This window comes from Leptosomus discolor, chromosome 9 (genome assembly GCF_034619465.1).
Source record: "Leptosomus discolor isolate bLepDis1 chromosome 9, bLepDis1.hap2, whole genome shotgun sequence".
NCBI lineage: Eukaryota > Metazoa > Chordata > Aves > Leptosomiformes > Leptosomidae > Leptosomus > Leptosomus discolor.
The window spans coordinates 41167316-41192227 of record NC_141399.1 but is presented as its reverse complement, the minus strand read 5'-3'; the positions used below and the strand labels follow the sequence as shown (position 1 = coordinate 41192227).

At 43.8% G+C, this 24912-nt stretch overlaps 1 protein-coding gene across 1 annotated transcript in view; it reads left to right on the top strand.

The window, feature by feature from the left end:
• The window catches only part of NRK (Nik related kinase), a 103276-nt gene that overhangs the window by 53856 nt on the left and 24508 nt on the right, over positions 1–24912 (top strand). Inside the window, exons 11-20 of the mRNA XM_086470547.1 lie at positions 1359–1431; positions 1828–2023; positions 2898–3062; positions 3769–3930; positions 8050–8196; positions 15278–15409; positions 16229–16296; positions 17899–18014; positions 21350–21447; positions 22672–22790. Of these exons, the coding sequence (XP_086326673.1) occupies positions 1359–1431; positions 1828–2023; positions 2898–3062; positions 3769–3930; positions 8050–8196; positions 15278–15409; positions 16229–16296; positions 17899–18014; positions 21350–21447; positions 22672–22790 (1276 nt within the window). The remainder of the gene's footprint in view (positions 1–1358; positions 1432–1827; positions 2024–2897; positions 3063–3768; positions 3931–8049; positions 8197–15277; positions 15410–16228; positions 16297–17898; positions 18015–21349; positions 21448–22671; positions 22791–24912) is intronic.

The following is a 24912-nucleotide window of genomic DNA, read 5'->3' as shown; positions in this document are numbered from 1 at the left end:
AGAAAGGACCTTGAGAAGGCCTCCAAGCTCCAGCAAAACACAAATGGGTATAATCAATCACCTACTTCACAGGGTGGCTGAAGAAAAAGAGGGAACCTGAGTTTGTTCCAAATGCTAGCCTTACTCTTCAGAGCAAAACCTGGAAGAAGCAGTGCTGGCATGGGGATGAGGCTTGTGTAAATGTCTGTGCACAGCAGACTAAGTGCTGTGCAAAGTGGAGAGAGAGCCATAGCCTGTTGACCACCGATTTTTCCCTGCCCTCTCTCCCCTATTCTGCCCTCTCTCCCCTATTCTCTATATTTTATACTGGCAGGGGCACTCTGAAGATCAGTGATTATAAGGGCAAATTTAGAAAGCACTATACAGTTGGAAAGTGACTTATAAACTCGCAGTATTGATTTGACGATAGGAACGTTTGTGCCTAAGATGAAATTGCTGTTGCAGTGTAGATTTACTGACTCCAACAGTAGTTGCAAATTCCATGACCTCTTTCAGCTGTGAATCTCAAAGCACATTTGAATGGAAAGATAGTGAGTTAAGAGTTTCTCACAAATGGCCTTGAGGGGGGAAAAATGCAATGATAACAATCACTTCCTGAGAGATAGTTATGTTTTGACCTGAAAAGTGCTATTTTTAATCAAATCTCCCCCGAAAGGGAGAACAGTGTGAAATTGCCAGACTATACACTTCAAAATCATGACTTTAAAAAAAATTAAGTCCCATTTTAGCGTGCCATATAGCCAGCAATGCAGAGTAGGACCCGTTTGAAATTATCCCTTAAAAGCTGCCTTCATGTCAGTCTTGAATAAAACTTAAAAGTATGGGTCAGCTTCTTCTGAACTGCTATGCTAAAATTAGCATTAATTTATTATTCCTGATTCTTTTTTTAATTACTCACTTTAATACAAAAGGAAACCTGGGTTTACTGAAGGCCTTAGCTTAGCCATACAAGAGGTATATAATAGCAGAGCAGGGCAGTACAAGTCTTTTATGTCCTATCTAAATTTCTTTCTGAAGATCCCTCTGCTGGTGGTGTTATGGGGATTGGATTTCTCTGTGGGTTTAGCCTAATTTATTTCAGATTATGGAAACAGGTTAGTTTTGCAAAACCAATACAGTCAGTCAAGGGAAAAGGTGGGAGTGTGTGAAGGGGCTGCCCTGAAACATTATCTGGACTAGATTTTGAATGATGTACGTGGATATCTTACCTCCCCTCAGCCCCCCAGTGCAACCTGTGGCTTTTAAACTCCGGTTGAGCTACATGTAGTTCAGGTTGAATGCTGAGAAACAAAGTTCGAGATCATATCTTAAATAACAGCATCCTCCACTGGGGTTTGTTTATTCTTCTCTTTTTTTAGAAGAAACGGACTATGATTACAGTGGAAGTGAGGAAGAAGATGATGAGCTGAATGAAGATGAAGGAGAACCAAGGTTAATTTTATTACTGGAATAGGAAATTTGACTGCCCAAGCTGTTCTCAGCCCACCTCAGCCAGAATGGCTTTCTTAACTTGCTCTGAATCTCTTATCTCCTGTATCCCCTCTGGTAGCTTCAACTGTTTTGTAGCTATCAAATATAACTGCTGAGTATAAGATGTCTGTAATAAGCTGCTTTTTAGTTCCCCTGCAATAGGGAGGAAACTCTCAAATCAAGGACCCAATAATCAGCTTCAGGCTGTTTTGTAGCACAGTAAGTGTGGATGCATAGTCAACATGCTGGAGATTTATCGGAATGTCTCAATTTACTAACACAGGACAACAAGCAATTCCCAAAGCACCGAATTCTCTCTTTAGTGTCATATTTAGTCATGTAGAAACTTTGTTTCAGCTCCATAGTTAATCTCCCTGGGGAGTCAACTCTCCGCCGTGAATTTCTGAGGCTGCAGCAGGAGAACAAAAACCGATCTGACCCTCATCGCCAGCAGCAGCAGCTGAAGGACCAGGAGAAATACAAGAAGCAGTTGTTGATGGAGCGGCAGAAACGGATCGAGCAGCAGAAAGAGCAGAGGAGGAGGCTGGAGGATGTAGGCACTGGCTTGTATTGTCGTTCTATGTCTCATCATAAATAAAAAATGTGCCTGTAGAGAGTAGGCTTTGAAAGGCAAGAAGGCTGTGTTAAACTGTCAGCCTAACCTGGATTGTAGTCTTTGGCCTTGAGAGAATGGTGTCACTTTTGAACACTAAGATTTCAAATTACTTTAAGTGGGCTCTGTCCTTTTCCTGCTGACAACCTGCCCTGAGCTTTGGGAGTGGAAGACGAAGGAAATTTTGCTTGAGTTAGTTTGGTGATGGAAGCCCAGGCAGATGGGATGAGAGATGCCAGTTTCTTTCTTACGTGCGTTGCCCGGTTTGGAGTGTGTCTGTCTGATCCAGAGTCCTGACCCTTCTTCTGTTTAAGATGTTACACGGTAGCTGCTGCCTTTTCAGCTGTCTTGACACACTGTGGTGTTGGAGGCATTGCTAAATCACCGTGTCTCTTCTCATGAGTATCTGGTGAAATTCAAGCATTGTGCAAACACTCTGGAGCTGGCATTTGTGAAGCACAGTGCTGCTCCAGCAAAACGAGGGACTCTGGAAAAAACCTTCCTTCTCAAAATGATGGGAAGACATTTGACATTAGATTAGCTGCCAGCCAGCACAGAGATCTTGTATACCTGCTTAAATGAATGGCAAATCTGTCCTCGGCTGTGAGAAGGGCAAAGGTTTCACTTCAGGTTTGGCAGTCATTGTGGTGGCTGCTTGTGGCTGTCCACTTCTGCTGTGCAGTGTATCAGGTATCTCCTATTAGTAACGGCCTAGCAGGAAATGGGCCTTGTGATTAATAAACGCTGGCATAAGTAATTGGTGGGTATAAAAGTAAAGTAAAATAAGCAATGTTATTCCCTGGCTGTCTTCCAGCATCAGAGGCGAGAGCAGGAGCTACGAAGGCAGCAGGAGTGTGAGCAGAGGTGGCCAGAGGCTAAGGCCGTTCAGAGGAAAGAGGAGAGGTGTAAAGAAGACAAAAGGGCTGTGGAAGATGAACAGTTCATAGTAGACGGACAGAGGAAATCAGAAAAGAAGCAGGTATGAAAAGAGTGTTTGACAGCAATTCACAGCTCCCTGTTCTTGTAGCTGATGTCTTTCTCAGTTCCCTGAGGGTGTTCCCGTCCTCTGAGTCACAGACCAGAGAGGGACTTTTTTAATGCCTGCTCCTGAGTCATCCTCCTTATCTACAGCAATGACACTGCCTCTCCCCCTTCTGTCCCTGCTGTTTCTCCATGCTGAAATGGTCTTCAGTCACTTCAATCTGATTTCTATCTTTAGGCTGAAAGCTTCCAGCATCAGCTGAACATGAGGTTAAATCTCCAGTCTCCAGTTTTTGTTTGGGTTGTAACCAGGACGGTTTGTTTTTCACAAACAAAAATGGAGCAGCAGTTAATTTTAACGCTGAAGTCTCATAGTCAAGTCTGGCACCTTGGCCACAATGTTTTTCTAATGTTTCAGCAGCAAACTGATTTGTAATCAAACAGAATCATGGTGTCTTTGATTAAGGCCCTCTGATTTTAGGAAAGGTAAAAAGAATAATGATTTTCTGACATGCTGCCTCAAAAGTCAAACACAGAGTGTTTGGGGTCACTTATGCTTCCTGTTGGTCAGGGTTGTGGTTCTTCTGTCAGCCCTGCTGGAGTCGTGCTCACTTTGTTCTTTGAAAAGCTGATATTTCCAGCAGTCAACTTGGTTGTCCTCCAAGGCATTGTTCTCTCTGAGGTTCATCACTCTTTGCTTTCAGAAGGTGGAAGATGTGCAGCACAACAGGAAGGTGCATCGGACTCTCCCCAAAGATCAGACACAGCTGCTGTCTCTCCAGCATGACCACAAGCAGAAAAAGAAGGAGCCTTCCAAGAGTTCAAGTTCAGCAGTGCATTCGCCGTCAAGCAGCACAAGCAAAGAGGTACTATCTCGGCCAGTGTAGCATTTTGGTGCTTTGCAGTTTGTAACGCTGAAACGGAGAACAGACTGTTTTTTTTTTTTTCTTTTTTTTTTAAAGACCTAAATCTAGAGCTTGATCTGTGTCTTACTACACACTTATGCTACAGTAAAGCCTTTGATTTCCATTAATATAGAAGATGATCTCAAAGGTCTTTTGCAACCTGAATGATTCTGTAAGGGAAAGGAAGCGTTGCTTTGTCACTTCTACTTGAGTTCAGAGAAGGGTTTGACTGTTGAATGGGGAAACAAGGTCCTTCTGTGGTCAACCAAGTGTCATTCCCTTGTCTTCCAAAGAGGAATGAATTAAGGTGGTATCATCTGAGGTTTAACGGATGTCTTTGCCTGATTTTTTGGGTTCACAAAATTGACCCAGACACAGAATGGCATCATGCCTCCCAAGGACAGATCTCTGTGCCCTCGGTGTCACGCTGTGATGCCTTTTCTTGTTCTTTGTCCCCAGGAGTTTACGTAGATTTGATGGATCAGGGGTAGCCACAGATAATCCTTGATGAAGAGCTGTAAAACCATTTCACTCTTTTGCTAACTCTGGAAGTACTTCTGTCCACCGACTTGTTCTGGTTGCTGTTCTCATACTGTGAAAAGCTATGGGTCCGTTTCACATACGTTATCTCATCATTCCTAGCACGCTTATTTTTCTTTTTGATATAACCCCAACTTGTGAGCCGAGTTCTACAGCTGGTGAAATTTGTTGTGTTACTAACGTCTGGTTTGATGTCAGAAATCTCAGCAGCTCGCAGGTGCCTCTTCAGGTGGTTGTGTCTAAGTAGAATAGTGGATGTGACAGTCTCTGCATTCAAGGCAAAGCATCTTCCCAAAATACCCAAGCAAAAGCTTGAGGACAGCCTATGCGCATGTACTTGGGAGGAATGCAGAGCAATGCAGCTTAATGTCTTGCTGCATTCTTTAAGCAAGTGCCCTCCCTGTCATCTCTTCGTGTGTGTGCATGTGCAACTGGTTCCCTTGGCTGAAATTTTCTATATCAATAAACAGTTAAATGAAGCTGCTAGGATTGTTGAAATGATGAATTTTAATGACTGAATAGAGTCTGCAAACAGCTAAGCAGAAATATGAAATCAGGAAAACAAAAGATATTAAGCTCCTTGTTAGAGTAGCAGTTTGTGAAAACAAGAGAATAATTCTGTTTGAAGTACAACTTAACTGTCAAAAACCCAAATGCCCTAGCTCCGAAGGCTTTATTGCGTTCACTGATTAAACAAATCATTACTGAAATTTGAATGAAGTCCTCTTGGAATCAATATTTGTTTGATGGTGGAGGGCTGGGTCTTACACTAGCTGGGGAGTAAATTGTGTGTGGGTAGCGAAGTAAGCTGCTTTTGCTAAATACACAACATCAAAGTCAATAGAAATGTTTTGCCTTTGCTAGGCTTTTGGTGGGTGAGGAGAAAACACAACTCAGTTAATTTAACTTTCTTTTCTGCTTCATTGTAGTTAGAAGTCAAAAGAACTGCAAAATGTCAGCTTAAATATCTCTGGTTTCAGCATGTATTTTGTAAATGACCCCGTTGTAGCAGATGAAATGTATTATGGAATTTAGCATGCAGTCACTGTTAACTTTTAATTTAGTGGTGAAATAAAATATCACTGGTTTCAGATAAAGTGCTGCCTGCCTTTTAGGTTCACAGCACGAGGCTCTTGTCATTATGACTACCATAATACACTCTAGTTTTAAGAAAAATAATTTTACAATATTACTTATTTAATCTCAGAACTTCTTGGAAGTCACAGATCCTTCTACGAAAATTATAATTAGTGGTACATGGTTGCATTTTTTGGTTGAAGTTTGAGACTTTGTAATTTTGTCAGCAATTATAATTGTTCACAACAATTTAGAAATGCTTTACAGTTTTGACTGGTTTTAACAGTGGTAGCTCAGTGGATTTGTACTTGTGGACATTGATCTTTCCCAGTTTATTAGCGAAAGAGAGGCTAGTTTCTCTGTTGGGTGAGACCTATGTAGGGAGAGAGATAACCTACTCAAGAACTTATTGATATACAAACACTTGCCAGAATTACTGTTGCATTGAGGCTTTAAAACCAACCAACCAAACAAGAAACCCTACAGCCCTCCAAAGCTTCAAGTTTAATGTTTGGGGCCACAGAACCCTTTCTTGGAGTTCCTTGTCTTTGCCATTGCACTTACCCCGTCGCAGGCAGGTTGGGGGGGCTTTCCTTGGTGTGTGCAGGTGTGAGCTCACTCTGTGCTGTACCTGGTCCCACCGGCACTGGAGCTAATGAGCTGAGAGGCAAGGACTCCTAGCTTGGGCTTGACCCTGTTCAGCGCCTGGAGAGGGTCTGGTGTCAGTTCTGAGAGCCCGAAGCGTCAGCTGCGTGAATTTGCATCGGGATCGTAATATATTGCATGCAAGCATTGTGCAAACACTCTGGAGCTGGCACAGAGATGGTAGGTAAATTGTCATATCTAGCTTTTACATTTTCTTTCTTGCTTATGGTAAAATTTGCCTTTCATTATTAGGAGTTGCAAGCAGTGAAAATCTGGCCTCAAGAATAGTATGATGATTGAGTTCACTGAGGCTAGAATTTCATGGTATTTGGCTGGTTGCTTGTTTTAATAAGGTTTTTTATGTGTGTGTTTTTGGTGTTCTTTTTTTCCCCCATAGAGATCTGTGAGACTAAGTGGAAACATTTTCCATCTCCTCAGCAGTTTCCTAGGCTGTGTTAAGAATATACTTACCTTCCTGACGTAGGCACAAACATCAGATATACTGAGAGATACCGTTAAGAAAGCCTACCCAGACACAGATAACGGGGTGTTTTTATGGCATTAATCTCTAGTTTACTGTGTAAAGCTGTTTCTGTGCTGCTGAATCAGAGGATATGCTAAAGATTTACACTAGAGAATGGGAATTAGTCATGTTGAATGAAACTGGAAAGAGTAGTGGGATTAAAATCATAGAATAAAGATTTTTGTAATGAGCAATGCCCTCAGGAAATGAAAGTACCTTTAGTCAATCTAGATCGTGTTCCTCAGTGTTCTTCATAGTGCCAAGTAACATACCAAAAAATAGAGTGTTAAAAGTGGTTTAAAGTAGAAAGCAACATGCAGTAACGTCAACATTGTGGTTTAACCCCTGCCAGCCACTCGGCCCCACACAGCTGCTGGCTCACTCCCCCCAAGGCAGGATGGGGGTAAGAATTGGAAGAGTAAAAATGAGAAAACTCATGGGTTAAGGTAAAGACAGTTTAATGGATAAAGCAAAAGCCGTGCACAAAAGCAAAAGCCGTGCACACAAGCAAAGCCGAACAAGGGATTCATTCACCACCTCCCATCGGCAGGCAAGTGTTCAGCCATCCCCAGGACAGCGGGGCTCTGTCACCTGTTAACGGTGACCTGGGAAGGCAAACACCATCACTCCGAACGTCCTCCCTTCCTTCTTCTTGCCCAGCTTTATATTGCTGAGCATGACGTCCTGTGGTTTGGAACATCCCTTTGGTCAGTTGGGGTCAGCTGTCCCGGCTGTGTCCCCTCCCAGCTCCTTGTGCACCCCCAGCCTGCCCAGTGGTGGGGTGGGGTGAGGAGCAGAAAGGACCTTGGGTCTGTGTGAGCACTGCCCAGCAATAACGAAAACATCCCTGTGTTACCAGCAGTATTTCCAGCACAAATCCAAACCATAGCCCATACTGGCTACTGTGAAGGAAATTAACTCTACCCCAGCCAAAACCAGCACAGTTGTAGAAGGGGGTAATAAATGCACAGCAAAACAGGCTGCATGATGTCAAAGATAGTACATACAGGCAGGTGATTCCTCCCAGCTAAAATCCCAGCCTGCAGCGGGTGGGATGGCTTAGAATGTAACAGATGGCAGCTCAGGCCTTTTTCCTTGCTGTAGTTTGGAAGCTTAATGGAAGAGAAAGATTTGCAAATGGAGAGGCAATGATGGTTCGTATTGTGCCAGGGCTGACCTCTCCCCAGTGGGGAGGTCCGTCAGAGTCAATGCGCACTGCGCTGCTGTTGGAGAACATGGAGGCTGCAAAGTCTGAGCCTCAGTGTGCAACATGCTGCTGCTTTTCTCCTTCTCAGGCCGAGGACCAAAAAAAGAAAAGTGACAGCACCCAGCTCCAGTGGCCAGCAGTGCTGGGGCATGAAGCCACACCACACACCAGGATGGGATCTGGCAGCAGTTCCAGCCCTTGCACCCCCGCGCCACAGAGAGCCGTGTTAGTCCAGGTATGGTACTGCTGCCCCAGGTGGGGAGGAGAAGGCATGGGTGGTTCTGAAGCAGAACAGCACATCCAAAGCCTGATTCCCTTCACTTCTGGCACAAATGACTGAGGCCTGTGCATAGTGGCTCAGAGGTTTTTAGTGCCGCCGCATGCTGCTAAGTTCTGTGTGGAATTATACTTAGGCACTGGAGATCAGGGTTAGATAACAGTTATTTTTGTATACTTGATGCCTGATTGCTGATTCCATGATAAATGTTTCACAGAAAGCCTGAATGATTGCGCTGTTGCAGTCACTGGATGATGTATTATATATATGGCTTCATAAATACGTGGCACTTTACAAAACAAATCCAAAACCAGAATTTTTATCCCTGAAGATCATATAAACAAGCAAGATTGTTAGTGATCTTACGAAATAATCTAGAAGTATATGGAGATGTAATAAGGATTAATGCAGAGTCAGATTTTGCCTGTGGTTAGAGCCCAGAAGGTCTGTGATTTGAAAAATTTCAGTATTAGAGGTAGATGTGGTATCTAAAAAGTACCTATACAGTGAAAGCACTCTGATAAAGTTTTGCTTTAGAGGTTTTCTCTCGAAACATTTTAGCTCTCCCGGTTCTGGGAGAGGTGATTCATGGTTCTCACAGTGTGCCCAAAAACTCTGCTTCCTTTCAATGTCGTACTCTTTCACAGTGTATGAAATAAGTAGCTTAGACTGCAGTTACTTTTTTCTCCTGTCTCTTGTGAAGGGACTGTATGCATGTGTGAGCAAAAGAAAAACAGGACAGCAAGTAGAAATGGAATAAACTGCTATGAGTGTGAGCACAGCTCATTTAAGCTGGAAATCTCCACTTGCTTTGAAAACGTGCAGTGACAAGAATAATCTTGTTGCCTTTACAGTGCCCCACAGCACTTCCTTTGTGCATTCATTCACCCCCTCAATGAATATATACAATCATAGCACTTGTTTTATTCTTGGCAGCTCTCAGTTTGTGCTGGACTCCTGGATGGATGGATGTACAACTTCTGATCTATCTCTCCAGTTGCTTCTGTTGATTTAGCTAGTGGTACCCACAGCAGAGTGACATTTGGATCAGGCTTAGGTGTTGTTTGTGTGGTGCTGTGGCATCTTATGGCCTTGTTTCCTTGTGTGTTGGATCCTGGGGGGCAAACTGCAGAGCAGGATGGGTTATTAGTTTCAGCTCAGTTGCTTTCAGACCATGTTGTGCTGCTTCACTGCTGAGCCCTAGTACTTCCATTTCCTTTTTTCCAGTCACAAGGCACTTCATCTGGCTGCTGTGACTTTTCAAATACCATGGAGAGTGGCTTGGCAACTACATCAGCCAATGCACTCAAGACTTCGGGATGCATCTTGCCAGGTCGCATAGACTCGTGTATGTTCAGGTTCCTCAGGTGGTCTCAAACCTGATCTTCTCTCACAGTGGGAGGGACTTTGCTCCCCCAGTCCCTGTCTTGTGGTCCGTCCACTCAAGACGTGGGAAGAGAGGTTGCCAGTGAAGACTGAGGCAAAAAAGCCATTGAGTACCTCAGCCTTCTCATCCATTGTCACCAGTTTGCCACTTGCATTCATCAGGGGCACTACACTTTCTTTGACCTTCCTTTTCTGGCTGACATGCCTATAGAAACCCTTCTTATTATCCTTTGCATCCCTTGCCAAGTTCAGCTCCAGTTGCACCTTGGCCTTCCTGGCCCCATCCCTACATAACTGGGCAGTGTCCCTATATTCTTCCCAGGATACCTGTCCCTGCTTCCACTGCTTGTGCACTTCCTTCTTGCCCTTTAGTTTTACAGCATGTCTTGACTCAGCCATGCTGGTCTCTTGCCTTCCTTTCCTGATGTCTTAACACCTGGGGATTGAGAGCTCTTGCACTCTATGGAAAGCATCCTTAAAGATCTGCCAGCTCTGTTCTGCTGCCTTGTTCCTCAGGGCAGTTTTCCAGGGGGTCCCACTGACTAACTCCTTGAACAGCTGGAATTTTGCGTTTCTAAAATTCACGATCCTGACTTTACTCTTCACCTGACCTGTATCCTTCAGGACTGTGAACTCCACCAATGCGTGATCACTGCAGCCCAGGCTGCCTTCAATCTTGACGTCACCAATTAGCTCACTTGTGTTGGTGACCATCAGGTCCAGTACCTCCGATAGGGGTATTACCTAGCTTAAGCAGTTATCCTCAGTGCATCTCCTGGATTGCTTACAGCTTGCTGTGCTACTTTTACAGCAGCTGTCAGGGTGGTTGAAGTCCCTCAGCAGGATATGAATAGTGCCTTAAAAAGCAAGATGCAGAAGTGCCTTAAAAATCACGCCCTCGTTAGCAACTCCATATACTGGCCATGTCAAGCTCAGCATGTCCTGAGTCAGCCCTCCTCATGGCGCCATTCTCATGTTCTGCCGTTTTCTCAGGCTGTGCTTCGCAAAGCATGGCATAGCTCCTCCTTCCCCAAGAGCCAGAGTCCTCTTGGATCAGGCTCCCTGGCTCATCTCTCCTCTATCCTTCTGCTTCTGTTTATGCCCTGGACTGAGTCTGTGAGAGGCAGATAATAGCTGGCTGTTAGCATCTTTAAGTTAAAGCCTCCCTGTGCCTTTCCTGTTCAGGTTGCTGTTTGGTGATCATGGAAGAATCACCATAGACAGCTGTTGGGAGAGGAAAGGCCTTGTTTCACTTGATTTGTGTATCTTCTCACATCCTTTTTTCCAGGGCCCGCTTGTCATTGAGGTCACGAGTATTGTAACCGGGCTGAGTTGATGGCCTGACTTGTAGCATCAAATCACTGGAGAGCTGTGGCAAGGTCTACGAGAAGGATGTTTATATCTTAGCCTCGGGTAGGAGCTGGCAGCTTCCTTGAGGCCAGTATTTCAGCCCTACAATAGAAGTGGGAGAGTCTGTAGTTTATTGCAGGGCATTTGGGGTTCTGCAGAAGCACAATGGCTCTACAGAGGATAGTCCTGCCCTGTTAAAATGCCACTCCTGGGATGAAAGGAGCTATGTTCTAGGCTGGCTGCATCACCTACGACAAGTTGCTTCATTCCTTTGTGTCCTGTCGGTGCTTCCCTGTTTGGTAGTACCTCTCCAGCTGCTGAAGAGAGCAATGAGGAATGAAGCAGTATTTATCGACCTCTTTCACATTCCTTGATGGAAACTACACTATAAAAATTTTGTGCTGTTTAAAGTGATGGTGTTGCTTAAGGATAATAGCAGCAAGTGATATACAGTTGTTACCGTGTGATTTCACTCCCTGCTGGTAGCTGTCCTGTTACCCACTCACAAGTCAATGCACCAGCTGATAGAGACTGTATGAACAGGGAGAAGCCAATCTGTACTCTTACCTGCTGTGTTAGCATGGAGACCAGATGAACTTCAACGGGTAAATTATAAATCCTCTGAAGGGTTGTGTTTCCTTTTGCTGGTTGGCAGCAGCTGTTGATGCTAATAGTGGCGTGTTTGGATATGCTGCCTGCATTAACTATATGAACATTAAGGCAATATGAGTGATGGGCCACTTAGTCACCTGGAGATTAAGTTCAATTCATGGGTGCCTTGTTGATTTAAAATAAAAGTGAACTGTGGAGTTAAAATGCAAGCTGAATTCCTCACAGATGTCTGTGCTGGAGAACTTCCAGCCAGTTTGTCAGAGAGGGATCATCTGTTATCACTGTTCTGCTCAGACAGAAATGAGTTCTTATTTTAAACAATCATATTCTGTGAGATTTTGTGGCACATCCTGGTTGCCCAAATCTCTCTCAAAATTGTTTCACTGGAAATCTTAACACAGCCCCTGAGGTGCAAGGAGCATGATTTCTCAGTGTCTTGTGTCCTATCTGTCTGGTAAGGGAAATGTGAGATATTACCAGATCAGTGTACAATTTCCACCTGTTTGGACCTGTTTTGTGTTCGGTGCAGCGTGATGGCAGATCTGGCTCTCTGGTTATGGTGGTGTGGGATGAGCCATTCTGGGCTACCTGCAGAATTTCACAGAGACTTCTTGAACAAAGTCACCAAGTTTGTTTCTCTGCCCAGCATCTCCTGCTGCCTGACTAGTGGAGGAATTTAGCTCACATCCAAAATTAATTTTTTAATTGACTTTGGTTTTTCTGTAGGATCTAGATCTCCCCTATGGTCTGGAGTAACGTGGCTGAAACAGAACAAGAAAGCTAACAATATTAAAAGAACTAGCTGTGCATTAGGTCATGGATTGACCCATTATCCCAGAGCAGATCTGCTCAGAAGTTCAAGAAAATCCTTTTACTTATGCTGCTTTGTATCAACAGTTGCACTTGCCTACCCCCTGTGTGTAGATTCAGCCCAAATTGGTAGCTTAGGCATCCTCCAAAAAGCAGTACAGCCTGACTTTTTAAAACCTCTTGCTCCTAAATCTTTTTAAGCTAACTCTAGTAATCAGTCTTTTGTACTATATCACCTTATGTTATAATTTTAGGGAGCAAAGGGTCCTTTTCCTTAGCTCCTTTAGATGTGCCTTTATGGTTTGAAGACACACAGTAGCTAATGCTTTGTCTACCAGTGCTTTCTGTGCATGAGAGAAGCTGATATTCTTAGTTATAATAAAAACAATTTAAGACTCAAGTCTCAATAGTTTAGAATCGTTGTTAGGGTTTTGATGTGAGGTTTTTTTCCCCATAGAAATTATTTTTTCTGTAAAACTTAAGAGGAATATCAATCGCTATGATTTTGGGGGTTATCTGAGACATTTTTGGCTTGCTGTGGAATTGCAAGGTCTTGTGGGTCCTACAGAAGTCATCCCAAAAGCATGTGTCACTTCTTGGCTTTACATGGAGCTGGTGTACTGGTCTCTCTCTGCCCAAAGAAGGTATGTGGGTACCATCTGCAGAGTTTGAGTTCACCCAGTCACTTACATCATGATTCAGCAAAGCTCATCCGTGCTTTTAAGCACAAATAGTTTTCTGGTAGTCTGCAGGACTCAAAAGCTGGAATTTAGGAAGAAATTTAAGTATCTTGTTGAAAAAGTGGCAAGGAAAAAATATCTTTCTGTATTCTGATAATAATACACTTGCTATAAAACCTATTCCTATACACACGATGAATCGTTTCAGGGGAGCACTTTGCTGTTGAAATAATTCTGGTTAACTAAAAACTGTTATTAGTGACAATCATGTTGGACAAAAAAGTAATTTTGACAAAATGAAGGGACACGGATTATGAGACGTTATAACTGCTGAAAAAGCTATTTTCTGTAAAGGGAGTCAACAGAACATGTTGTCCCCAAAAGGCAGGAAAAGCACCTGAATATTCAACTAAGTGAACTTCTCAGGACTGTTTTTGACAGTTGACTTTGCCATGCTGGTCTGGGAGGTTGTGATGGGGTGTTTGAATGGGTGTTTGGCATCTTTAACTAGTATTAGAATTACTACTTGTCAATATTTAAGTGATTTTGAACACTGTTCCCATGAATAATTAGTCTTGTAGAGTTATAGGGAGTTCATAATCGTATTATTGAAAAGCTGTGCGCAGTTCTCAGTTACAGTACTTTACTTTTTAAGACTGAGGAACTGGAGAATTTTGTAGACTTGGGCTGATAAATTGATAAAATATTTGTCTTTGGGGAAAGTGAGCTGTGGCTGCCTTTGATGTAAGTTGCAGTAACTCAGTTGGGACACAAGTTTGAACTTGACTCAGGCAAAAATTGCCAGATTCTTTCTTGGGCCTGCAAGTGACGAGGATGCTGGTCTTGCTGTGTGTTTGAGAAAGAGCTGCCTCCCAGCAGAGGTGTGTTAGTGTGCTAGGGCATGGGGTCCACCCCGACACGGGAAGGACTCCAGCCCGTGGCGTTCCTGCTGGCTGCAGGTGTCTCTGGAGAGCCCCGCTCTTCCTTTGCTTGGGAGGTCTGACAAGATAAAGCACAAAGTGTTATGGCTTCAAGCACTTCTCTAATATTTTTTCTATTTCTCTAACATCAAATTTGCTCTAGCATAGCAATCCCTCAAGATGGGCCCAGCTTACACAACGTTTCCGTGTGTTCTGTTTCGGTCTTGTGCCCAAGAGGTTTTCTCATTTCAGGGAGGATCAGTACATTCAGTTGACATTTTTAGCACGCTGCCTTTCTTCCCCTTTGGAAGCTGCCGGTGTAATAGATCATTAGTGTGTAGAATTTAAGGGACCTTTCCTGCTTTTCTCTCTTCTTCCTGCTCCCTGCCCTCCCCCACCCCCCATTCTTCTTTTAGATACAGAAGGAATCAGAGGACCAAATTTTGAGTATTTTAACTTGAGTTTTACACTGCTTACTTGTCGTTCCCTTGGAATGAAGACATTGTGAGGAAGTGATTTGATTTCTTTCCCTGCCCCCGCCCCCCCACTGTGATTAGGGCATTTGCTATCCTAATGCTCTAATCTGATACCTTTGAAGATGTCTTTTAAACACAGGTGGTCACAATGGGAGCACCTGGGCATGGCTACCCATGAAGTGTAGTCAGAGCATAGTTTCTTATTTCTTTCTTACTGCATTCTCAAGTTTGATTTTTTTGTTACAGAGGAGGGCCAGGGCACCCTCGTAACCACTGGAGAGTTGAAAGCGCTTCCAGCTGGCAGTTTGTCTCCATTGACTCTAGGTCGATGGTGGGCTTGCAAAGACTAGTTTGGGAGTCAACATCTAACTTAGGGGAGGTGGGTTCCCCCAGTGATTATATTGTCTAAATTCTGAAATGGAATGATTGGCCAGGTTTGAATGAAATGCACCTAATAGTAATTTTTGCACCATCCACTTAACTAGTTCGCTGTGCGTTGCCAATGACCTATTAGCTTCTCCGCAGGTTTAAGAAGGGGAGATGCATGTACAGCATAGATGTTTTTACTATTTCTTTTTATTGTACCCTTCACCTTGAAATATTTGTGCCTAACTTGCTAACATACTGGAAATCAATAACTTGCTTCACAGTGAACAAAGTGAGTAGGGCTGTATCCAAACACAATCCTCCTTGTACGTTTACTAAAAATTTGATCTCACAAACAGAACCGTTGATATCTGTTGAGACTGGGACCTGATACATAGGCAAGGAAGTACAATTCAACATGTATTTCATTTGTTTCAAGTGTGAAAATTTCCGGGCTAGTAAGGATGTGTACCACAGCAGTTCACTGTCAGATATGGTGACGACACCACTCAGCACTGTGCAGGATGATGTATTCTGGAGCGTGAGTCAAAATGAAGAACAACCCCCAAAGGTATGTGAAACTCGGGGTGTTTGGCACTGTCGGTGGTTAATAGCACTCCACTGGCCTGCACTGTGTAGTACCCATCCTCTGGACTTCATGAAACTCAGTGAAAATCTCATTGCTTTTACATTAACTGGTCTCAGTAATCTAGAAAGAAGATATGAATTTATAAGCTGGTCAGTGTTCTGAGTTTATGTGTACATATATAATATCTACGGGATCTGCAAATGCAGATACACTTCTTCTGTTAGACTTTTGTTAGATTTGTGGCTGCCCTTTCTGTGAAAAATATGGCCTGTTGCAGAAAAGCTCATTAGTTTGTGTAATTCAGGTGATGATGTGTTTCTCTTTTTAACAGAATTTCTAAGAACAAGTACAAGAATATTTATGTGGGGATGTGTATGTGCATGCATGCGTGTATTCATTTTATTACTTTGCAGTTGAGGGACACGTGTGTGTGTGTCTCTTCCCCCAGCCCTTTGGTAGCAATGTAAGGTAATCCACCACCTAGGGAAAGCTGCATTAAGAGATGGCAGATGCGTTTCCCTGTCTGCTTTAAATATTGACCAAGAATAATGCTGACTAAGGAAAGGAGCATACTGCTTGCAGTCTGCATCCTGATAGATTGCACAGGCTTGGAGCAAATTGGGGCTGACTTGCAGCTTCCAGTGTGGATATCATGGAAGACCACTCCACAGGTCCCACCAAAGCATTATCCATTTATGTTGGTTAGTCTTACTTTTGCATTGATACAGGGTAAGCATTAGGCTTATTAACTGAGTCTAAAATATCAGTAGCAATCTTAAAACATTTGATTAAATCCTTAAGGTTCCAGAAAGGACAACCTCTAAATTTTACAGCAGGGATCAGCCTGGTCATCAGAGATGCCTTTCAAGGTAAGGTCTTATGTGTTTTATGCTTATACTAACGCTGATTTATTGTCAATAGGAAAACTAAAGGAAATTTATTAAAAACAAAGCCATAACCTCAGTAACACCAAAAACTGAGTAATACCTCGTTTAATAGCGGTTACAATTATTTTGTCTTTTTAGTCAGTTTGTCCACATCCAGTTTGATCTTAAAACCTGAAGGAAGTGTCTACACCAACTTCCTTTTAATGGTTGACATAACTGACTTAAAGAGAAACAAGCCTCTTGTAGATCTCCTTTTTAAGCAAGGTAGTTCTATCTTCTGCTGGAAAGTAGTATTTTTGATATCGAAGGGCTGTTCCATCTGTAATAATTCCTGCAGTGAGTTGTTTCATTTGCTTCAGCCTGTTTGGCGTGCCCGAGTAGGTTGCACCCAAGTTGTGCATCCGTTTCCCAGTTAATGGGCAGCATGTTGTGCAGTCATTTGACTTCTTGTGGTTTGGTGATGCTTTAATTTCCCTTCACATTAGAGTAAGTGGCTGCTGAAGGTGCAGGTTACTTGAGAGCCTGGCCTATCGACACTGATGATGGCAGGTGGGAGTGGTGCTGGTCAGGGCTGCCTGGACACTCTTGCAGATGGTCTACGTTGGTGCTGGCACCACTGGATTCAAAGGGGGGTTAGGTGCCTGGATTCTTTGGTGAGTGGGAGTCTGGCCCCAACTCCCTGTATAGGCACTTATAATTATAGCTTGTGAAGCTTGTGCCCCTAGCTTTGTTTTGCCTGGTAGTAGCTTGAACAGGCTGTCTGTAGATGTATCTTCACTATTTTAGCAGTCTGCCCTTAAGGCTAATGTACTTTTGTCTTATCACAGGAGAAAAGGTCAAGGATGCAGAGAGCTCAGCAGTAAAGGGTAGCCCCCCCTGGATGTCTAATCGGGGAAAATAATCTGTGAGAAACTAGGATTGGAGAGATTTGAAGGGGTTGTAGATTTAGCTGACATAACAAAATAATGTGCAGCACTTCTGATGAGGCAGAGTCAGAAACATCATCTGAAATAACTTTGATGTGAAGTCAAGCCCTAAATGCTCTCTACTTAGGAATTATAGAAGGCAAAGCAGAACAGAAACATGTAAGTAAACCACAGCGTTACAAGTGAGTGGCTTCAGAGCTTGGGTTTCTGGGTGAGCCACTGTTTTACTTCACAAGCTTGTCAGCTTGTTTTACTGTCCAATGTGTTCCTTTCTCCATTGATAAGTAGGTGATGATGTATCTTCTAGGAGGGTACTGGAGCAGGTTTCATTATTTGTAAAAGCCGTGATATTTTTGAATCAGGAGTGACACAGATCTGAAGAGGCCAAGGAAGAAGTACCTATAGTAGGATGTTTTGTAATGACGTGGGAATCTCTGTAATCTCCCAGAATGATTGTGCAGACGAAACTGTGTCCTCCATCATCTTCTCTCACTACTGGGTGGCCCTACTTGAAGCAGCAATGAATATAAAATTTGTTTATCAGGAGTATTATATCATACAGTAACAGCAAGGAACGATTCAGTGGCCTAGGAGGTCCGTTGGAGCCTGTGTTTCTGCATGCAAGACAGTCTGATCTGCTTTTTGTCTTTCTGTTTAGTAACGCTCATCAGTCATCCCCCGGGGGACATGCTCTGAAGCTAAACAGCAGCAGCAGCGCTCCTGGCAACAAGCAGTGGGAGATGGGATCTCATCAAAGCAGCTGGTCAACCTCAGGTAATTCCTAAGCCAAAGATTCATCAGTCAAAATTTGCAAAATTCCGATCACATGAAACAGGCTTCTGCAGGGTGTCAAGTGCTGGATCGTGGATGGGATATCTTTTTTAACAATGTCTTCCGGCGATAGGCTTTTGAAAGCCCTCTGGATTCTATTGTTCCATGTTCCTAAAATATAAACATTTTCTCTTTCGAGTGAAAAAGTGACTGTGAGCATATTTCCATATAGAAAATTTGAATTGCCTCAATTAAGCATTGAAAAAAGATCAGTTCTGTTGCACTTACTGACACCACTGAAACTCAGCAGAGCCAACATTACAGGCATACAGATGTAATTCAATACTGATGTTCACCCATTGGCATTTCCTGCATAACCATATGCTGCTTTTTTGCATTGCCCACTGATAAGATGATATAGATGAGCAGTTGCTGTGCACTAATATTTCTGCACTCTAATAACGTACTGGCTGAAGGAAGCATAAGAATCTCTGTACAGGACCTTATGAAACATTCCTCCAATATTCTTTTGTTTGCAGAAAGATAGTGGAACTGAAAAAAAAAAAAAGGGCAAAAGAAGTTGAAGTTGGGAACTGCTTGAAAGAGTCCAGTGCAGAGCCACAGAGATGGTTAAGGGGGTGGAACATCTCCGTTACGGTGAAAGGCTGAGGGAGCTGGGTCTCTTTAGCTTGGAGAAGAGGAGGCTGAGGGGTGACCTCATCAGTGTTTATAAATACGTAAAGGGCGAGTGTCAGGGGGATGGAGTCAGGCTCTTCTCTGTGATGGCCAATGACAGGACAAGGGGCAACGGGTGCAAGCTGGAGCATAGGAGGTTCCACATTAACATCAGGAAAAACTTTTTCACTGTGAGTGTGACAGAGCACTGGAACAGGCTGCCCAGAGAGGTTGTGGAGTCTCCTTCTCTGGAGACATTCAAAACCCATCGGGATGTGTTCCTGTGGGACCTACTCTAGGTGGTCCTGCTCTGGCAGGGGGGTTGGACTAGATAATCTTTCGAGGTCCCTTCCAACCCCTAACATTCTGTGAGTCTGTGAAAGGTAGAGATAGCCTCATCTAATTTAAGCAAAGTACAACTTTGTAAGCTACCTTGGTATCACTGCTAGTGGTGTAGGAACGCAGTGGGCTTGCTCGTGGTTGTGCAGATTTCTTGCAGTGCAGACGCTGGTTCCTGAGACATGACCTGAGATTCTGGCAGATGGGGACATGAAGCAGAAGTGGACAGCTTTGTTGCTCTATTGTTATTCCTAAGGGCGTTTTCTGTGGGTCAACTGGAGGGCAATTTCTTGTGTAGCTCCTTGCAAAGCAGTGGCGTGTTACAACACTTTGCATCCTGGTTGACTACTGAAGGTGGGGGACATGGGGAATCATGCCGAATTCCAAGCAGGGTGGATGCTAAAAATGTTCTGAAACCACACCAGTGAGCTGCTGAGGTCATTTATTTTTAAACTGAGGCTCACATTGTTAATTTGCAAGCCCTTGACAAATGAAGAACAAATTGCTTATCTATTACACTTACACAATCGAGCCAGTTTTTCTTTCACTGACTGCTCAGAATAGGAACCTTTGCCTTAAAAGAAATCCAAAGCACACTTTAAACGGGTTGTGGTTTGTTTCTTTTTTGCTCTTCTGTCTTTTTATGTTTGAATAACAGCATAGAGATGAACAATGTGCAACAGCACAGCTTAACTTTGCAGTGTCTGTGTGATGTGTAACTCCTGTGCTATTTTGGCATGGGGAAATGAAAACCTCACCAGCAGTGGAAAGAATAGAAAACGTCCCTTGTGGTTTAAACTGTCTCCTTGGGTTCTTAAGTGTCATTAAATTACAGCTAGTTCTGGCATATGATGTTCCAGAAAGAGTTTGTTGCTTTCCCAAACCCACAGGGACAGTGAATTGGGCAGGAAAGGGCTATAAAAACTTTAAAGCAAATACTTCTGCTGAGTTGCTTAGGTACTCATTGAACCAATAAGGAATTCTGAATTTTAAAAGCTTTGCAAAATGCATGAATACATGAAGCCATTGCGATAAAACTATCTAAATTACCAAATGCAAATCCTAATTTGTGTAAGCTTGAATTCTCCCCCCTTAACTTGCAAGGAGTCCTGTTGGTAGCAGTGGGACAGTCATGGGAGAAATTGCTGAATGAGGTAGACGCTGAGCTGGCTAGTGTGTCCCAGTGGCTGGGTGAGGGCACATCTGCTTTCCCTCCCTTTGCCTGTAGCAGAAATTGTCTGCAGAAGACAGTCTCTCCAACGCTGCTTTTGCTCTTCCCGGGTAGCTTTGTGGGCAGTGGGGGCATTGAAAGGGAAGATTTGCTTAATTACTTGCAGGCATCCCTCCTAACACGGCATCAGCATGTGCAGAGGGACTCCAGCTCCTCTAGTCTTGTTTGCTTGGGTGTTGAATAGCTGTGCAAGCAAGGTGGCACATGTATGTCCCCATGCCACCTGGGAGGGAAGCATAGTGCCGCAGCTTCCTTGCTATGTGATCATGGGCAGAGTGTCATGAGGTGCCACCTGATGCTGACTTGGCCCGTGGCGGGGTCCAACGCTCTCTGCAAAAAGGAGGGCTGTTGTTAGCCGCTTCCCCACAGTGCAGAGTGGAAGCGTGCCCCGAGGGAGGCAGGGACTGGGAAAAGGTTCTCCCTGTGCTGCCATGGGAAGCAGTGGATCCTCTTCTGCTTTTAGCTTGACCCCCTGCTCGTGCGTGGAGTTCAGTGCAGCTGTTTGCCCTCAGCCCAGTTGGGTTTGGAGAATCAGACCCTTTAGATTGTTTTTGTGCAGCAGTTTTATGAAGGCCAAATCTTGGCAGTTTGCTCATGAAAATGTATATCAGGGGCCCAGGTTCCTGTAGTGTCTCCCTGACCCCCCTGTCTGCTGTCACAGGTGGCACCTTTAGTGCTTGAATATGACCAGCAGTTGCTGATATGATGAGCTGTCCCCTCTCAAGAAGAGGATCCGAGGAAGGGATTAGCATGCCCTCACCCTTTTCTTTTGAAAGCTGACTTCCAGTCCATGGAGCTGTTGATGGTGCACAATAGGAGTATGTTGCCGAGGTTGTGGTCTGCTTGTCTTACTCTTGCAGCGATAAACTGCAGCAGTATCCATTTATATATGTAATATTGTAGCATCCAGAACCACTGGGAAACAAGCAAAAAAATTTCCCTTTACAAAAAGAGAAAAAAAATTGTCAGCAGAGGCTGGTATCTGCTTTGGGTGGTAACTATATGTGCCTGTCTTACTAGTCCCCTCTCTCACTCTGCTGCACGTGCATTTAAAATAAGAAACATTTGTGAGTTTTGCTTTTTTTACCCCCAGGGAATCCAGGACTGGCCAAGGCAGAGAACACTTTGTCCCAGAACCACTTGCAGCAGCATAAGAAGTCTGAAAAAGTTTCTCATCCAGGCCAGATTGCAGTAGGTTCTTTTAAATCCACTGATATTTTTGCTTTGTTCGTAGTTTTCACTGAAGGTATGTCTACGCAGGCAGCTCCTCTGTTGGTGCTTGAGTTTGCTAGCTAATGAGTCCACCTGAGAGGCTGCGTGGGGCTGGCTGGAGCTTACTGCTGTGTTAACGTGTCTCATCAGCTTTCGGTCCAGGTCTGACTTATGTCCAGCTCGGGTTGTCGGCAGAGAGTTCAGGTTTCCTGAACCTGTCTGGTCATAAATCTTTGGAAAGGAAGGGTATATCCTTGATATTTCAGGAAGTCATTGACTGGTTGTCGTGCAACCCAAAATTCAAGACCATGCCTAGAATACGTGCTACCAGACTGTGATACACTCAGGACTGCCCTGGCTCTCCGTTTGCTGATGTGCCACTGATGAAAAGGACGATTGCTACTTCTCTGTCTTATTTACTGAAGCATTTCTTTTCTTTGGCGGTGTTTGGGTGTGGGGGGGTTGCCTATCAGACAACTGGAGCTCATGGTGCCTTGTGCAAAAGCTCGTATGTGGGATGCTTGGCATTTTAAAACTTCGCAGGCAGGCCTGGGTGGCTCTGGGGGGCTGCACAGCGGGGCAGCAGGGGACAGCTGCGGCTTACCGGAGTCCCCAACCCCTCCTGGCTTGTCAGGGACCAGAGGTTTGAAGAAGACTCTGGTTTAGGCCATTGCCAATAGTGTGGGAGGCCTATGTGTGAGTTCCCGTAGGACTAGGGTGGCTTAACTGCCCTCTGGGTGTGTTGGTGTCACCTCTCCAGCCCAAAGGTGCTTCGTACCCAGTCTGCGCAGGCACAGCCTGTGCTCAGGCATGGCCCCGCAAGCCTCTAGGTAGTCCGGGGCTGGAACGAAACTCAAGCCGGTGTAATCCTTTAGTCCTGGTGCAGAACACTCCTTTTCTTGCGTGAAAAAGGAAGTACTGCTGTGCTCCTACAAAGTGTGAAAATTGAGTCATAAACGTTTGAGATTCAAGTTTAAAGTTAGTCACCTTTCAGCTTTTAGGAAGATCAGGTGTTTTGGCTTAGGTCACTCTGCTGTGTGAAATACCCACTTGTGATGGACCAACAAAAGCACCAGCTTCCTAATAAAGCTGTTTTGGTCTGGAATAACTATATTTGCTGGGACAGTAAAATACTGCACATGCTGTTTAGCAGTGGGCTCTTCCATGAGGAAAAAAAAATCGACTGAATTTTTTTTTACTCAGAGTCCAGGCTCCTTTGCCAAGGGGAAGGATGGTGCCAACTCATTCTTAAAAGCAGCAGACTATTCCTCATCAAGTGATGAAGTCAGCAGCAGTGATGAAGATGACATGAACCACACAAGGTTAGCTTGATTTGGTTTTTTTTTTTTATTATTATCATTGTTATTTCCTTCCTTTCTATTACACGCTTCTAAATATCCGGAACAAGTTGGCATACATAAATACTACCTCCCCTCTGAAGTTACTATCAGTCATTTATGTCAGTTGTAATTAAGCAGTTTAATCGCACTGTAATGAACTCCTGGGGGTAAGTGTTTGCTCCATCAGATGTATGCCGTGTAATAAGCTTTGATGACTTGCTGCCCTGGGACAATGAGGAAATGTCTCGTTTTAACTGAATATCAATAGGGAGTGCTTTTGTAGAGATAACTTCACATTGATCTACGTTTAAATGGAATTTTTGAAAGAAAAAAAAAGAGAGGGAAAGAAAACTGTACACCTTCATGCTAAATACGGGTTACAGTGAAAAAAGCAAGCCAAATGTGTGACCCTTGAATTCTCCTAGTCGGTTCACTCCAGGAGAAATAATTACTGCTGAACAGCTGATTCCTTCACCAGGGCTGTTTATAAAGAGGGGATGGTGTAAGCAGGACTTTTTTTGGGTAAAATTTGTTGTATTTTTAATACTGTTACTTTGCACAATTGCTGTGGTTGCCTGATGATGCTGTGGCTTGTACCAAGCTGATTTCACCTGAGCTGTTTCTCTCTAGCTTTCCAGTTTCTCTTGTTGATTTTGTGACTGACATCTTGTGGTGTTTTACCTTTCATACAAAAATGTGTATTCTGCTGAGAAATGACGGAGTGTGAATACCTTGCTAGCCCAAGTGAAAGGGAGTCAGGGGTTCAGCTGGCCAGCCCTGGTGTTTGGAAAAGCAAACAGAATTAATTTTTAGTATTGATAAATGAAACTTCTAATTTTCTTGCAATGAGACTTCGGTTTAATTCAAGTTCTAGGATTTACTTTGAAGTGCATCATATGGCCACAGAGCTTTCCGGAATGGGACTCTGGCTCTTCTGACATAATTGCACATGCAGTTTTGTCAGTCTTTGGGAAGAGATGCACAGATTTGTAGCACTGTTGGCAAGCTATTGCGTTGGCCTGGTACCAGGCCTTTCCCCTGTGATGCTCTGAAGAAGGTAGAGGGTTTTGTGCCTGCATATGCTCCCGATTTGCATTTCCGAAGTTCATTTTCAAAGCTGAGGGAGGAGGACAGAGAATGTTAAAACTCTTGTAGCTTATTCGGTGCACCTGAAAGAGCTGTCTTTTTACTGTAATGCCTTTATTTTCTTACTACTCCTCTTCCAAAACACCTTGTTCTGATCTGTAAAAAGTTTTATTCACTCTAGGTCATAGAATTCATCCTAGACCTCAGAAAGACTCTACATAAAAATATGGATTTGCCCTGTAGCAATGACTTTGCTGTGTAAGTGTTAGATTGCTGTGATCCTTGCATGCTGTAATGATTTGAAGGAGTGGCATCACTGCCTTTGGAAATCTGCATGTGTAATTTGCATCTCCTCTGTGTATGAGATCCACCAGTCCTCTAGAGAGCTGGAATTAGCAGGATGATCCCTGTCAGGTTTGCCTTCCCGTGCACACAGCCACTGCAAGAACTCCTGCAAAATCAAAACTATAATCTTGTCTATTAACAAAGTCCCTTCACCTCTGTTGAACGTCATTTATATTAAAAGATATATATGGGAAATATATCCTGACTACTACCAGGTGAATAGCAAAAAAGGATAGCAATCAAAGTGAAAGCAGCATCCAGCACTGAAACGTCACATATTCTGGATAAAGTCAGGGGTTTTGTTTTTCTTGCTATCTAAAGCATGTGAATGGAGCATCTGAAGTCCCTTGCAGTCTGTAGGAGTGTTTCTGTGTGGGCTTTGGCTGAAACACCTTGGCCCAAGTGTTAGTTGGCTATTGAAAACAGCCTGCGTTTTCTTGTTCTTGCCTGGGCTGTGGAACAGCTTTTGATGTCGACTCTCCAGCTTTCATGGAGGCCCAGTCGGACTCGACTTGGGACATGCACATACGTATGAGAAAGAGCTTTATATTCTCTTGGGCGACTCCTGTTAACCACCCTGAGTAGGCTTATTTCTGAGGAAGCCAGGACTAAGGACCACTGTCTTTCACCAGTAAAACAGCTTTTGGTCTTGTTTTTCTTTTCAGTGAGATGA